Source organism: Hyla sarda, chromosome 8 (assembly GCF_029499605.1).
Source record: "Hyla sarda isolate aHylSar1 chromosome 8, aHylSar1.hap1, whole genome shotgun sequence".
In the NCBI taxonomy this organism is placed as follows: domain Eukaryota; kingdom Metazoa; phylum Chordata; class Amphibia; order Anura; family Hylidae; genus Hyla; species Hyla sarda.
In genome coordinates, this window is record NC_079196.1 from 94,440,838 (window position 1) to 94,457,461 (window position 16,624).

General features: G+C 41.8%; 1 protein-coding gene across 1 annotated transcript in view; it reads right to left on the reverse strand.

The window, feature by feature from the left end:
* Positions 1-16,624, reverse strand: part of PLCL1 (phospholipase C like 1 (inactive)) — a 320,401-nt gene that overhangs the window by 63,184 nt on the left and 240,593 nt on the right. Inside the window, exon 4 of the mRNA XM_056533212.1 lies at positions 7,286-7,361. Coding sequence (XP_056389187.1) covers positions 7,286-7,361 — 76 coding nt within the window. The remainder of the gene's footprint in view (positions 1-7,285; positions 7,362-16,624) is intronic.

Consider the following 16,624-nt stretch of genomic DNA (forward strand, 5'->3'; position numbering starts at 1 on the left):
TACCCAAGTCACAATTGACAAATGCTGTCCTGTCTGAATTACCTCCAGTCACATCTTCTATTGCTAGGACACACCGCACCCTCCTGCTGTAATCCCTCCTACATCGGTCAGATGGCCCCTTGTCTCCTGTGTTCGGAAACCGGATATTTCCACCTGCCTTTGACTCAACTAAGTTCCTGGGTTACTCTAGAGCGGTAGGTGACTCCTTCTCGCATTTCCTAACCCCCTCGGGCTTGAAGCCGCTATCTGACATACTCCATGATCGCCCGCCCTCGCCCCTTGTTAGCTTTCAATATGCCCAGTTGAGTCATTTTTGCGCTGCTGGAGGCGCGTCTTAACCTCTGCCATCCTCTGTTCTCGTTTGAGAGATTATGCACCTCTGGCTCTGCTTCGGCTCGGCCGATTAGCACCTTGTACGCCCTCCTCTTAGATACGCTCCAAGATGACCCTCTCCCATTCCGGGATGGTTGGGAGAGAGAGTTGGACCGTGCGTTCTCGGACGAGAAGTGGGGACAGGCGATCTCCTCTTGCCATAAAACTTCTATCTCCAGTAAAGCACAGGTAACCTGTTACAAGGTGTTAACAAGGTGGTATAGAGTGCCTACCCTCCTGTCCCGTATCTACCCCGGGGTGCCTGATCACTGCTGGAGATGTGGTGCACAGGGTGGTAACATGTCCCATATCTGGTTCCACTGTCCATTGCTTCTTCCCTTTTGGGATCAAGTGATAAACCTGATCTACCAGCTCACTAAAGTTTGTCTTCCCCCTGACCCTGTTCCCCTTCTCCTGTCCATCCTCCCTTCCTCGGTGCTGAGAAGTGCCTCTCGATTGATGAGATTCATGTTACTGGCTGCTAAATCGGTAATACCTAGGAAGTGGAAGTCCACCTCCCCCCCCCCCCCCCCACCTTCTCGGACTGGCTGCAGGAGTTGTCTAATATCCACAGAATGGAGGAACTTTTGGCCGACTCCTCAAGACAGCTGACCAAATACCACCAGATATGGCATCCTTGGACCTCCTTCGTGTCCTCCCCCGAATATAGATCGCTCCACACATAGACTAGCCTCCGCTTGGTGTCCATATCTCTTCTCGGGTGTGTGACCCGCCTAGTTATGTCAGGCTGCTTGACGGTCGGGGCCTGGTCCGTGCGCACGATCACCTGAGGTATGCACCCCTCGTATCTACATCCTTGCTTCCGCCTTCTTCTCTGTTCTCTTTCCCTCTTCCTTTTCCTTCCTTTTTCCTTCTCCCTTTCTCCCTTGTATGACGGTTTGTTTAACTACGTGTGCCTACGATGCATGTAAACTTCCCCCACTGCCAGTTGCGACATGAAACGGGACTGACTCGTGACTCACATAGACGACAATAGACGACCGTGAGTTTCCACATGTATTCTTTAGCATGTCTTGTTTCACAATTGTGGAAATGTTGCAACTTGCCTACTCTGTTTGCAGATTTGTAGGCTGTCCTGCTATTTTCTTGCTGTTATGTTATTATTATTGATAATACTAATAAAAACTTTTATTACGAAAAAAAAGAAGGCTAGTGAGTGTGAAATAGATTTTCTGGATCTCGCTGTTTTTTGGAAAAGATGGTAGATTGTGGACTTAGTATGGACAAATATTCCAAATGATCCACATACTGTATGTTGTATAAGAGAGTGTGGACCATCAAGGATCTGTATGTAGCCAGTTCCCTTTGAAAGATCTACAGGGAGAAACTAAATGAAAGGTCTATAACAATAGATATATCAAACTCAAATTATCTGGGGGCCACTGGAGGTAGAGGCTTGGTAAGGCTGGGCCGCATGGGCCTCTCACATATAATGCCCCCATCATGCGCCCCTCATATATAATGCTCTCATCATGTGCCCCTCACATATAATGCCCCCATCATGCGCCCCTCATATATAAGGTACATTCCATAGAAGATATGAAGAGAAAGAGGGCACTCACCTAAATTTATGATGAATCAAGTGGATTTATTCATGGCAGACAGTGAGTAGTAAGAAAAAACACAGGACGGGCGGGTTCATCAGGTGAACACAAGCTTGTGTTCACCTGTTGAACCCGTCCGTCCTGTGTTTGTCTTACACTCTGCACTGTCTGCCCTGAATAAATCCACTTGATGCATCAGAAATTTGGGTGAGTGCCCTCTTTCTCTTCATATCTTCTACGGAATGTACCTGTTGAACTGCCTTCTATATGAATGAGCACCACACACTGATAGTGTGTTTCAGATTGTAGCGGTGAAGCGCATGCCACGCTGTAGAGTGGGACAATTAACAGGAGACTACAGCTGTTGCCCAAGTGTTTGTCTCTTTACTGCCCCTCATAAATAATGCCCTCATAATGCACCCCTCACATATAATGCCCCCCTCATATATAATGCCCTCATCATGCACCCCTGCCATATAATGCCCCCATCATGCGTCCCTCACATATAATGCCCCCATCACGTGCCCCTCATATATAATGCCCCCATCATGCGCCCCTAACATATAATGCCCCCATCATGCGAACCTCACATATAATGCCCCCTCTGCTGCGCCCCTCACATATAATGCTCCTGTCATGTGCCCCTCATATATAATGCTTCCTGTCCTGTCCCCACAGCACAGGGGGCATTATATGTGGGGGGCACAGCACAGTGGGCCCCACCTGTCATGTACTCTTCACATATAATGCCCCCTGTGCTGTGGGGACAGGACAGAAAGCATTATATATGAGGGGCACATGACAGGAGCATTATATTTGACCCTGACATTAAATATTCCCTTTTCTCTGCCCCCCCAAAGTTTTTAAATCCCCCCCCCCCATCTCCTCCTGTATGATACAGTGCCCCCTGAGCATACTCGTCTTACAGTATGCAAGCCACGGGAATGGGATCTCCAGGCCCGGCACGATTATGTGACGTCATCTCGCCAGGCTGCCGTGGATCGTGTCCCCACAGCTCACACGCTGTGTGCTAGAGTACGGGGGCCCCCCACTTGCTACGCCACTATATAACCATACAAGAGATGAAAAATGTGAAGGACTCTAAAACTTAGAAAGCATGTTCTCTTCTGTTCATATTTAGATGAAGGAAAAGATAAATGGAGAGCATATGTAGGTTAGAGACCTACATTTATGAACACAGGAAAAGAAGAATTTATAAGCAGAACACTATGACCCCTAAAATTTTACTTAAAGGGGTGGTCCAGCAAATGAAACAACCTGTGTATAGTGTCAAAAAGTATAATAAAGCAACTAATTTTAGGGATGTGCAAATTGTATTACCCGACGCGCGGAACATGCAGTTCCGTGTGCCTGGCAGGTGGTTTCTTCATGGATTTAGCCCTGCTTCGGGCAAGCAGCGCTAAATGCCGGAATAATTCACATATGACGGGGCAATCAGTCTTTCCCCCTTCACTAAACTGCTATAGACCTATAGCGAGCCTTCCTGGCGGAGGTGCGCACGATGAGTGACATCATTGCATGTGCCGCTGACGTCCTGTGCAGTGCGTGCGATGACGTCACTCATCGCGCACACCCCCTGCCAGGGAGTCCCTGCAGGGAGATGTAAGTAGCAAGGAATTGCTTACTACATAAAGGAAAACCTGCTACCACCAGGGGCTAACCTATTTAGTTAGGGGGTATAATTGTTTAAATAGGAGCCCTATCTGCCGGGGGTAATATCTATCTGGGGGCCTGGCTACCTACTGGGAAACCCAACCTGATCATAATGTAGGGCTCCTAGTAGGCAGACAGGCCCCCAGATAGACATGACCCCCATCAGTACCCCGGAGGCCCCTTAACTTGTGCCCCAGTGGCCCCCAGCTGATTTTAGCAGCTGGGGGCCGCTGATAGTAGCCAGCATATGGTGATCGTCATGGGCGTCTATTAACCCTTTAGATTGCAGCTGTCAAAGTTGACAGCAGTGTCTAAAGGTACCTTTTAAGCATCCCTGGTGGTCTAGTGGGGTGGATCGCACCCCGCAGTGCAATCGTGGGGGGACGATCCCCTATGGAGGTAGCCGGAGGGCTTACCTCTCCCTCTATGGCTGCCGTGGATCTGTATTTCATTGTGCCTGCCTGGAGCAGGCTCAATCAAATGAGCACAGATCACACAGATCAATGAAGTTCAACAGAACTACAATGATCTGTATAAGGAATCTAATGATTCCTTCTAAAAGTCTGCTAAGGGACCAATAAAGTGTAGAAAATAAAAGTTAAATAAAAGTTTACAAAGTACCTGTCACCGAATAAACTGTTCTCAACTACCTCAGGCTATGTTCCTTAACTACTCCTAACACCCCTTCAGCCCTTAAAAACTATTACAGAGCTTTAAAAGCTCTGTATCTTACCTTTATTCTTGCTCGCAATTTTCCAATAGGAGAAAGTGGGCGTTTCCCAGCAGGCTTCATTTTATCACAATGCTGCAACAATGAGAGGGCAGAAGTTGTTCCCCAGCAGGCTTCAGTGATGTCATGCCTGCTGGGAAACTGCCACTCCAGGCAACGGAACACGTGGGGTTTTGGGTGACCTCGTCCTCCTCTATCCATTATCCTTTACATCAGCCCCATCTCAGTCTGGGACGCTCACTTCTGGTCATGGATCATTTCTGCTAAGTATCAGACTACACCCACTAGCTAGAATCATTTGCTATTGTGACTTGTCTTCTATTTACCTGTTGCATTTACTTTGGTATTTCTATTATATTGCTATCTGCATTATTTTGCACAGGCACTGGTCACTTGAAATTATTTTTTTGCACTACTATCCTGCATTTCTATGGGTTGTATCTCTCAATAATATATTGTATATTTTACAAAGACTGTTGTTGATATTAGGGCTATGGATTACTGATTGTGCTCATTGTAAAGGAGGACGGGTGTCATTACGGGGTTCATGGCCCCTCCCCTAAGTTGTACACTGGCATGTGTAAGCCAGAATTTTAAGTGTTTTTAACTTGTTTGTGTCATGCACTGATTGGCCATTATGTGTGTAAATTGGTCTTTTTTGTGTATTTTTTTCTGAATAAAAATTTTATTAATAAATTTTGGTGTGCTACTCTATTAATGAATTCTTTTTCTTTGTCCATTTACTGTTATGGTTTCTTTCGCTGAGTAGCACCTGAGTAGCTCTTTTCTCTTGTGCTGGGAAACGCCAACTTTCTCCTGTTGGGAAATTGCACTAAAAGACCTCAAGCTCTGTACATGTTTCAGTCTGTGTAGAGTTCAGTGAGGCTCTCTTTCAGCTGTCAGTCTGTGTGGCTTCCTGCGAGAATCTGTGGAGCTTTCAATTTCTGTGCAGCTATCAATCAAGCTCAGTGCAGAGAAACACTTCCTGAGTTCGGACTCCTGCCAGGCCGGGAGGAGACCAAACTCACTGTATTAATTGTGGCAGGGAACAGAACAGATATTACATATTAAACATATTTATGTTGATAATTTTAAAAGCAAGTGAATGGGAAAGTGTCTGCTCATTACACAAGGAACACTATATTTAAAGTTTTATTTGGTGACAGGTAAAAACACACATTAACCCCTTCCATATCAAAAGTTCACATCCCCCCCCCTTTTTTCCATGTTCCATACAAAAAACATGTAAACATAATAAAAATAAACTTATTTGTTATTATGCGTTCGCAACTGTCCCAACTATTAAAATATAACATTATATATCCCGTACGGTCAATGGCGTTAACATAAAAAAAAAATACTAAACCACAGAATTGCGTTTTTTTATAACATCATATCCAGAATTTTTTTTGTAAAAAGCGATCAAAAAGTCTGATCAATACCAAAATTATGGAAAAATTAAAGGTGTCATTGCAAAGTACAATTGGCCCCACAAAAAACAAGCTTTATATGGGTCTGTAGATGGAAAAAATAGGAGTTATGGCTATTATAGGGCAAGGAGGAAAAACAAAAGTGCAAAAACTAAGTACATAAACTAATAAAGACCTTATTTAAAGACTATTTTGTAAATTATTTTGTGTACCAGCACAAGTGGATCTTCATGAGGGACAAGTAGATTTTGCTCAGATTTATTTCCTTGGACAAGTAGTTTTTTTTTATTATGTTTCAACAGCTGAGCTGTCTGGCTTGTAGCTGTAGTATAGGAAAAAGAGTCGGCACTTCTGTGGTGGGTGGTGCACGTGGAAGAAACAGGCATATAGAACAGAAAGTCCCGGCACTCACCAAGATGCAAGCCAATTCGTATTTATTGTATGCGGGTAAACAGGACGCGTTTCGGCAAAGCCTTCCTCTGCTGTCTAGACAGCAGAGGAAGGCTTTGCCGAAACGCGTCCTGTTTACCCGCATACAATAAATATGAATTGGCTTGCAACTTGGTGAGTGCCGGGACTTTTTGTTCTATATGGCTTGTAGCTGTGACATCACTTCACAGGCTGTAAATGCAGAGCTCCCAACCCTGTTTCCACCTTCCTTCCTGTCTGCTGGGGAGGAGACCAGTGATGAGAAGGGGAAAAGCTGGGATTAGTGCTCATTATTTTTATGACTCATTAGATAAGGCAGCAAGAAGCCTTTCTCATTCACAATAGTCAGAAAAGGCTCACTGCTACTCACTATTTAATAAGTCATAAGTCTAATGAGCAGTAATACCCTCTTCCCCCATCACATCACTGGTCTCGTCCTGACAGGAGGGGAGGAGGAATGAAGGCTCCATACATTCACAGCCTGTGATGTGCACTATGGCTAAAAACAATAAATTAGTAAGTTGCTTTAGTATTCTTTTCAACTCCATACACAGGTTGATTCTTTAGACAGACAATCCCTTTATTTTTTTTTTATTTTTTAATTCAAAGATAAATTGCTAATAGGCATTTTTAGGTTTAATTTTATCAGCAAGCTTGAGATGCGATGCTATTATGTCTTTTTAATGGGAGTAAAAATCAAAGAAAGCTGACCCTTGAAAAAGCCAGAAGGTGAAACCAATCAGGCACCACCTTTAATCAGTGATTTTATTTTGCTACGCTGTTTTACAAGTGTGGATTTTGTAAATAAATTACAAAAGCAGGTTTGCTTTTAAAAATCTGGTCCCACTCTAGCTTGTCTTTCTGTGGTTCTAGACCTGCAGCATTGACCTGGTAAACAAGCTTCCCTACTGTGGCCTTTTGATCATTGGGGTTTCACATAGCTGAGAATGCTTTGATGCTACACTATTGGGCAGATAATAGCGATATACTATTGGGCAGATAGTTGCAGATTAGTGGAATCTAGAAATCAATCCCATCAACTTTGTGGTTAAAAAATAAATAAAATAAAATAAATGGAGCCTTACCTGTTTTCTGGCACTGCAATATCTTCTCATGGATTACATCTGCTGCCTCAATCAGAGACCGGCTCTCCTGTATCATCTGTAAAACAAAATAAACACACATGTAAATCATTATTCCGCCAGATATGCAGCAAAATACTGAACGATTCTGAACAATCTATGTAGGAAAGCTGGATGTATTATAAACCAATCAATCACTCCGTATAACAATCCAATCTTTCCTTCTGTTTTCATATAACTAAGGACTGACATTAGTAAAGTAGACAATATTTGTGTCAGAGAGAGTGAGTAGATAGCTTTCCCCATCTTAAAGAAGGAGACTGTAACAGCTTGAAACATCTTAAAAACCACTTAATTTGACTACTACTTATGGGCTTTATTTCCTGAAATCTGTATGCAATTTTAGTAATACATATATAGGTACAGAAACCTAAAGAATAAATCAAGTTGAAATTCATCATCTGGTATGTTATAGTTACTTTTACAGTAAGTGCCAGAAGCTTGCCACCAACAAGGGGGCCATGGTACTCCTTAAAACGTCACAGATATTCATTGATAGTAATAGTAAAGACAAAGGAGTTGGCTCTCCAGTCACATGATTCAGAGGTGTACCCTCCATGATGTGATATATTGACATTTTTCTAAGGAGGTGCAGACATGGGTGGGGTTCTCCTTTGAGTCTTGCATTTAACTATGTTTGTAACCAAGCTGTCTTTCCATTCTCTCCATTAATATTGTAACATGAGAAATGTCCACACGGTAATTTGAGTGGCTCCATTAAACATTGATACGCTTCCAAATGAAACAATAACCTGAATTCATGTCTTTCATTTTCTATCAAAGATTTATTATGATGTAGCCACATATAAACTAAAATAGCTACTAAAAGACAACCATACTTAAGCTACAGTATATAGTCCCTGGCTGAACAAAACTCCTGTCTCCACAAAGACACCAAAATGTCAGAAATTCCTCAGATGAAATTATATCCATGCGCATCTATCTAATTCACGATTACCGAATATTCATTACAACCTCTTCTGATTCACTGTAAAAAAAAAAAAAAAACTCTTGTCACCTGTACTAACCTGTTGGCACTGACAGGTAGGTTAGGTGACACTAATGACAACCATACTTACCTGTTCCCGCTCCGGTCTCCAGCTATCTTCCTCTGTATCTTCTGTTCCAGGCCTCCGGGGTCATTTTGCATGATTCCAACGGGACAAAATAATAATGCACAGCAGTGTTTTTTGTCCCATTATTTAAACAGAATGGCCCTGATTTACTATTGTGAACCTGACTTGTTTTTGTTGGATGTGAGCCAAAATGTGGCACAGTGCCACAAATTCTGAAACTTTTGACATGTGAAAACTTTTGACATGTGAATTGTGAAATTGTATTTAAAGAGTACCTGTCACCAAATAAAACTTTTAATATAGTGTTCCTTGTGTAATTAGCAGACACTTTCCCATGTAATAGAAAAAACAGCCACTAGGTGGCTCTGTTCTGTTCCCTGCCACAATTAATACAGTAAGTTTGTCAGGAGACCAAACTCAGAAAGTATTTACCTGCACTGAGCTTGATTGACAGCTGCACAGAGCCTCACTAAAAGCTGCACACAGCCTCACTAACACATGCATAGAGCTTGAGGTCTTCTATTCATCACACCACTGCAAAGATGTAGTTAGGGAACATAGCCTTAGTTAGTTTAGAAAAGTTTATCTGGTGACAGGTACCTTTTAAATGGTTGATATAAAGGTATAGAGGTAGGAAAGGGATTGTTCGCCACTGCTAGACTAAGGTAAGCAGACAGCAAATAGCGGTGTGGAATGGTCCTGAGTCTCCTGATACTAGAAGCTTGGGTGCGGTGGTGCAGAGCTCAACGGCAGAATGCAGACAACAAACGTGAAAGAAAAAACAAAGCTCGCATTCACCATCCAAGGAAAATTCTTTATTTCATCATGTCAGGTCTGGCGTGCTGGTGGGCGGGTGAGATGGGGACTGGAACAGACTGTTTCACGCCGTTCAGGTGCTTCTTCCAGCCGGTTTACAAACGCGGCGCTCTCCAGTGACGCTATTTATTAGCGCTCCGGGAGGCGGCGTCTGTGGTCATGTGTAACAACAAAAAAGTAATGTGATAAAAACAAAAACAGCATGTGCAGTTACGTAACAAAACAAGCAACAGAATCCTTCTACAATTGTGCTGATACATAGTAAGTAGGTCTCTCTTTTGCAACTATATGAAACATCTAATTGTCAGTGTAGAGGATCTCATTGATCGAGGAACGGAGCAAGTTCAACCCGATCGTTGAGACCCAGTGCCCCTGTGGCATCTAATTTCAGGATCCACCTCCATTTGGTAGGGCTTTAACTCTTTCGATGGCGGCAAATTTTAAAAGGTTGGGGTCACTGTTGTGGACTTCTTTCATGTGGGCAATTAGCTTAGGTGCACTTATCCCAGTTCGGATAGACCTGATGTGCTCACGAAATCGCACGAGCAAAGGACGTATTGTCTTGCTCACATAAAAGAAGCCACAAGGGCAAACAATGGTGTACACCAAATACGAAGTACGGCATGTAATTAGGTCATACAGAGTATCGACATGACCTCCTAGTTGGAATGTTCTGGTGGTCAAATTTTGGGAACAAAAAGAACACTGTCTACAAGGGTAATTACCCTTGGGGGGTCACCTTTTCAACCAGTTAATGCTTGATTGAGACTGGTCCAGAATCTCGATTTTGGATGTTTTTAATCTGTCTCCTATTGTGCGATTTTTTCTGTAGGTGAATGATGGGGAGTTTTTTGCTATGCCCTTCAAATCTACGTCAGACTCCATAATGTACCAATTATTGCGTATTGCGTTGGCTACAATATTATTCATATTGGAATTGGCCAAGGAAAAAATTAATTTGAGATTTGAGGGTTTTAAAAGCTGATAAAGGCGGTAGCACTGTACTTATGTACAGTTCTATGTATGAAACAGAAAAAGATCACCTGTTAGGCGATACCGCCACGTATAAACGACTCCCTCAAAATCCCACGGGCAAAACACTAAACTCACTTCGGTCCTTCCTTAAAATTAAATGTGAACAGGGACTTATCACCCAACCCACTGCTGAAGAATTAATTCCTCGAAATCCTCGCCATGCGAAATGGTATTTCCTTCCGAAGGTGCACAAGTCGACCTATTGTCGCGGGGATCGGCTCTGCAACCGAGTACCTTTCTCAATATTTAGAGTGGTTACTAAAACCTATACTTCCCTCCATTCCGTCCTATGTGAAGGACACCGGTGATCTGCTTACGCAACTTGAAAACTTCCATTGGTCAGACACCTACCATCTAGCTTCTGTTGACGTTGAGAGCCTGTACACCCGCATCCCACACGATGCGGTGTACGGGCTGTCTGTGAAATCCTGACGGAAACAGACAAAACACCTGAGTTTATCACATTTGTCGGTGAAGCCTTCCAATTTATATTGTCCCATAATGAGTTTAGGGAAGGCGAGACATGGTATAGGCAGGAGACCGGGACTGCGATGGGCACCCCGGTCTCCTGTACTTATGCCAATTTGTTTCTCACTGCATTCGAACGCCGTTATTTCTTCTCCCAGAGTAATCCTTACGTCTCAAACATTAAATTATATCTTAGGTTCGTCGACGACGTCCTAATTATATGGGAGAGCACACATGACAGGTTTAAGTCTTTTGTTACTTATATGAACACGATTAACCAAGAAAATATGCTGTTCACGTCTGACTTCGGGGACACCGAACTCACCTTTTTAGATGTAAAGTTCACTGTACACGATGGACAATTGCATACACAAGGCTACAGAAAAGCAATTGCCCGCAACTCTTCAATAGTTCGCATCCACATCACGCGAAAAAAAGCGTCCCTTTTTCACCAATTCCTACGTCTGAAAAAGATTAATAGCGATGAAGTTACTTTCCAGTCCCAGGCAGATAATTTAAAGAACCTCTTGATTGCAAGAGGTTATCCACCTAAGGTGATCAATGTCGGTTATGAAAGAGCGCAGCAACCCCGAGAGCTACCCTTTTAAATCCAAAACCACGTCTCACAACCAAACCACAGCGTTTTATTTTTTCATTGGCCAATTCCAATATGAATAATATGTAGCCAATAATTGGTACATTATCGAGTCTGACGTAGATTTGAAGGGCATAGCAAAAAACTCCCCATTAATCACCTACAGAAAAAATCGCACAATAGGAGACACATTAAAAACATCCAAAATCGAGATTCTGGACCAGTCTCAATCAAGCATTAACTGGTTAAAAAAGATGACCCCCAAGGGTAATTACCCTTGTAGACAGTGTTCTTTTTGTTCCCAAAATTTGGCCACCAGAACATTTCAACTAGGAGGTCATGTCCATACTCTGAATTACCTAGTTACATGCCCTTGTGGCTTCTTTTAGGTGGGCAAGACAATATGTCCTTTGTTCGTGCGATTTCATGAGCACATCAGGTCTATCCGAACTGGGATAGGTGCACCTAAGCTAATTGCCCACATGAAAGAAGTCCACAACAGTGACCCCAACCTTTTAAAATTTGCCGGCATCGAAAGAGTTAAAGCCCCATCAAATGGAGGTGACAGACACGCTGCCCTTTTGAAAAAAGAGGTAGCCTGGATCCTGAAATTAGATGCTACAGGGGCACTGGGTCTCAACGATTGGGTTGAACTTGCTCCGTTCCTCGATCAATGAGATCCTCTACACTGACAATTAGATGTTTCATATAGTTGCAAAAGAGAGACCTACTTACTATGTATCAGCGCAATTGTAGAAGGATTCTGTTGCTTGTTTTGTTTCGTAACTGCACATGCTGTTTTTGTTTTTATCACATGACTTTTTTGTTGTTACACATGACCACAGACGCCGCCTCCCGCAGCGCTAATAAATAGCGTCACTGGAGAGTGCCGCGTTTGTATACCGGCTGGAAGAAGCGCCTGAATGGCGTGAAACAGTCTGTTCCGGTCCCCATCTCACCCGCCTCCACCCGCCCACCAGCACGCCAGACCTGACACGATGAAATAAAGAATTTTCTTTGGATGGTGAGTGCAAGCTTTGTTTTTTCTTTCACGTTTTTTAAATGGTTGAGTTGCTTTAAATGGGTACTGTTACTTGAAAAACTTTTGCATGTTGTAGAGACAGGTCAAAAAGTTTGATTGGTCAGGGTCTGAGTGTTTTAGATCCTGTACCTGTATCCCGACAGAAATAGCTAGGAGAGAAGCATGCAAAGCGAGACAAAATTACAATGTAAGTCTACGGGATCGTCTCGGTCAGCCACACTTTTCTCCTCGCTCTTTCTTACAATACTCAGATTCCGATCAATCAAAACTTTTGTCATGTCTCAAGAACATGTCAAAGTTTCTAAAAGTGGCAGATAACCCTTTAAATGGGAACTCTCATTAAAAAATATTTTGCTATTGCACTCCTATTGGTAAATATCTAATATACTAGGTTTTAAAAAATTTAGTTTTCTATGTTTTATTTGTTTTTAAAAAAGCCACTAGGGCTACACTACATATTTTCTATATTATTTGTATTGGCACTTGTCTGTATCCATTCCATATTGAATAGGGCTTTCTGTCTTTAGTTATATAGAACATTTTACACTTTAGTAGACAGTGACTGTCTGACTGTCTTTAAGATAGTCACCTTCCAAGATTTTTACCTTCAGATGTTCTACAGACTGAACTATATCGAATATGGGTGATGACTGTTCAACCTAATGCAAACTTTCCACCATACTGTAATGCTATCTGGAGCCGATATGTGTTATTCATCACCAAAGTGATTTGCATCGCAATTTAATGTGTTATTTCTTTTCCTCCTTTGTATTTTGTATTTGTTGTAAAATGGAAAACCTTCTTTAAAATTATTAAAAACAATTATTCAAAAATAAATAAATAAAAAGCAACTAGGTGTCACCCTACTTGTCAAGAGCACATTTTCCGCCCATCTCATGCACAGACTTTGGACTTCTGCTGGCCTGGCAGAAGTCCAAACACAGGAAATGCAGCCTGGAGTGCTGAGGGGTGTGTGTCCAGCCTTATCCAATCATAGTTCCTCTCACACTTAACTGCCATATGCAGTTGGTTGCAGAGTGATGGAGGAAGTTCTCCCCTGTATGGCTTCAGATAATGTCACACCTGCTGGGTAAAGCCCATTCCCAGTTTGTGAACCTGAGGCTGAGCAGAAAATACAGAGCAATATCAAGGTAAAAAACTAAAAAATAATAAAAATAAAGGCAGGGGGTGGTTTATCATGATGGGGCAGTGAACTGGGAGGATTATAAAATGTATCAAGTTAATGAGAGGTACTCTTTAAATGTCTCCCAGCCTCTTTTAAAGTATACTGTCTCAAACTGTCCATCACACTGGGTGGTTTATATACAAAGAAATGCTTCTGTCTACTAAGACACATGTAATGGGACACTATGTAATACCTATATAAATAAAAGGTAATTTATGGACCGCCCAAATCGGTTATGTTATGTCAAACTCTAAGCTAAACATTTACAGCTAAGACAGGCCACGTACAATATACATTGGCAATAGACAGGCAAGATCCTGAGATATGCGATTGCCTCTTTGTAGGAACAGTCTCTGGCATGTCTGCACCAACTATACACCCCGCCCACACTTTAAATGTTAGGAAACACATGAAATCTAATAAACTAAAATGGACTTTGTAGCTGATATTAGAGATAATGTTTAAATATTAAGATTAAAGGACAAAATTAAAATAGAACAGACTTCCGTGGAAAATTCCAGGAGGCATCATTGGTAGGAATGCTTGCTTTTTTGAAAAACTCAAATAGTTCTCCATTACAAGGGAGATGTCCCGCAGGCTTTGGTATAAACATTTTGCTTTGTTATAGTGAAGGTCTAAAAGGTACTGAAGCCTCTGAAACCAGCTCCTGCAGAGATTTCACTACCTTCCAAAGTGACAGGATTCAATACCGATTAGGATGTGTAGAAATTTATAGTGAAATTGCAATGAAAGACAATGTGAAAAGGATACTGCTGGAAAAAACCTTTGTGGGTTTTCATTGATCAAACCCACTATTGTTATAGATCAGTGGTTTAAGTGTTGACAGTAGCTGATCAATAGTTGATGTACAAGAATTAAAGGGGTGTTCTCATGTCAGCAAGTTATTCCCTATCAACAGAAGAGGGTTAAACCAGTAGATTGGTGGGGTTCTGACCATTGGGACCAGAACACAGTACTCGACAAGGTCCAAATGGCCAAAGAAAATAAATGGAGCAATGGCCGTGCATTAACGGTGCATTTCTTTTATTTTACTGCATTCTGCATCACAGCAGTCAGACGTCCACTGGTCTGCTAGTTATAACCTGTCTTCCGGATATGGAATAACTTGCTGAAATTAGAAATTTCATTTAGGGTCTATTCACACCTACAGTATTCTGCGCAGATTTGATGCACAGCATATAAAGCTGTGTTCAGTCATTTAGTTTACATTGAAATCTGCAGCAAAAAATCCTGTGCATCAAATCTGCACAAAATACTGTACGTGCGAATAGACCATTAAGTCAGACAAGTAGTGTGGAATCTGCAGAAGTAACTAGTATGCAGCACATTATAAAATCTAAAGGGCAAATATAAGTTTCCAGTGTATATGAATGTGGACACTTTATTGCAGACAATGCAGACACTTCATTCACGTGCACTGTTGGCGGAATTGCAGTTTATTCTGATATAGTTGTAAAATATTTACAAGCCTGTTTATTTAATTAAACAACAACAATAAATAGTTAAATTCAGTATGGCAAAATAGGCAGTTAAAATGTATTATAAGACCTGTATATATACACATATATGCAAAAAACTTATTGAATTGAACTATTGAATACATAATCACTCAGAAAGAAAGTGCTTTTAAGAAACCAGTGTTCACATATACATACCTTCTATGAATCAAAGTGGTGCTGCTTTTAAGAAGGCATGTAGTTTATATCTCAGTATTCATGTCGAAGCTTTCTAGCGAATAGTATCAAAACTATCATCATTTAATGGTAGGAACAAAAATAACAACACTAAAAATCTTTTAAAGCCCCCTTGCTTTCCATGTAAACTGCCTACAAAAGCACAGTATTTTGCTTCATTCTGTGAATATCTTGATAAAATTGCCATGTCTTACAATGGAAACAGATGTTGAATATAGGAGTCTGGAATTATCCCATTAGAATGAAGAAGGCATTACTCTGCATCAGTAATGTTACTTTGCTGAGCATATAACTGGTTTTCACAGTCTGGAAGCAAATGTGTTCTGTTAAAATATGGAAATGTGTAATTTAGGCCAATATTTTAATAGAAATTAGAATTCTCGCTGCCATCATATGTAATGTATTCAGACTCAGTAGGAGGGCATACCAAAGGTAGGACAGAGAAAACTGCTTTATTATTAGATATATGTATATTTAAAAGGTTGGAAACTCTAGTTAATATTAACCTATTCAGAAAGATTCACTGAGTACACAATTCTTGAATTCTAAAAGCATGACATTGTGTGAGACTGTGACACGAATGGGGTTTGGGATCGCTATACTTCCCCAAGGTACCTGTCATATTTAGACACTAGGTATCAGGAAGCCCATGGCCCATCAAGGCAAAGCTGGGTGATATATGGTAAATCCAGCAGAGAGTTAAAGGGGTTATTCACCATAAGGACTTTAGTACTCTCCTGCCAGACAGTAATGGACATGCTTAGGTAGGATCCGTGCTTGTCTTGGGGCCAAATGGCTGTGTTGTGAGAGGTGTGGCTCTGTCATGAGTGGTGCTTTGGAAAGAGAGGGACTTGTAAGAGAGTTAGAAAACCTGAGAGATATCTGTTGTGAGGAGTGAATTGTTAAGCTGGAGTGATTTGTGTGAGTACTTAAATGGGCACTGTCAGATACAAAAACTTTTGATGTTGTAAAGCATGCAAAACCAATAGGTTTTGCAATTGCTTTCATTAGAAAATTTTCAGTATTTCATACTGAAAAAAACAATCAAACAGCTGTCCCCCTACCTGCTTGGACACATGCTAGTCCTACTGTGTCCATGCATCATCACCTATGTCATGGACACACTTCTTTGATTGACAGCTGTGAGTGCAGGGCTCACAGATGGAGGAAAAATCCTCCCGCTGTCAGCTTGTGTCCTGCTACAGCCAGTGAGGACAAACTGGGAGTTGTAGTTTTGCTAATGCTAGGGGAGATGTAAGCAGACAAAATACTGAGGGAGGGGGCGGAGACCTGCACAGTGAGGCCACGCCCCCTCCCTTTGAGAGTAATTCAGACTAGTGAGCTAAATT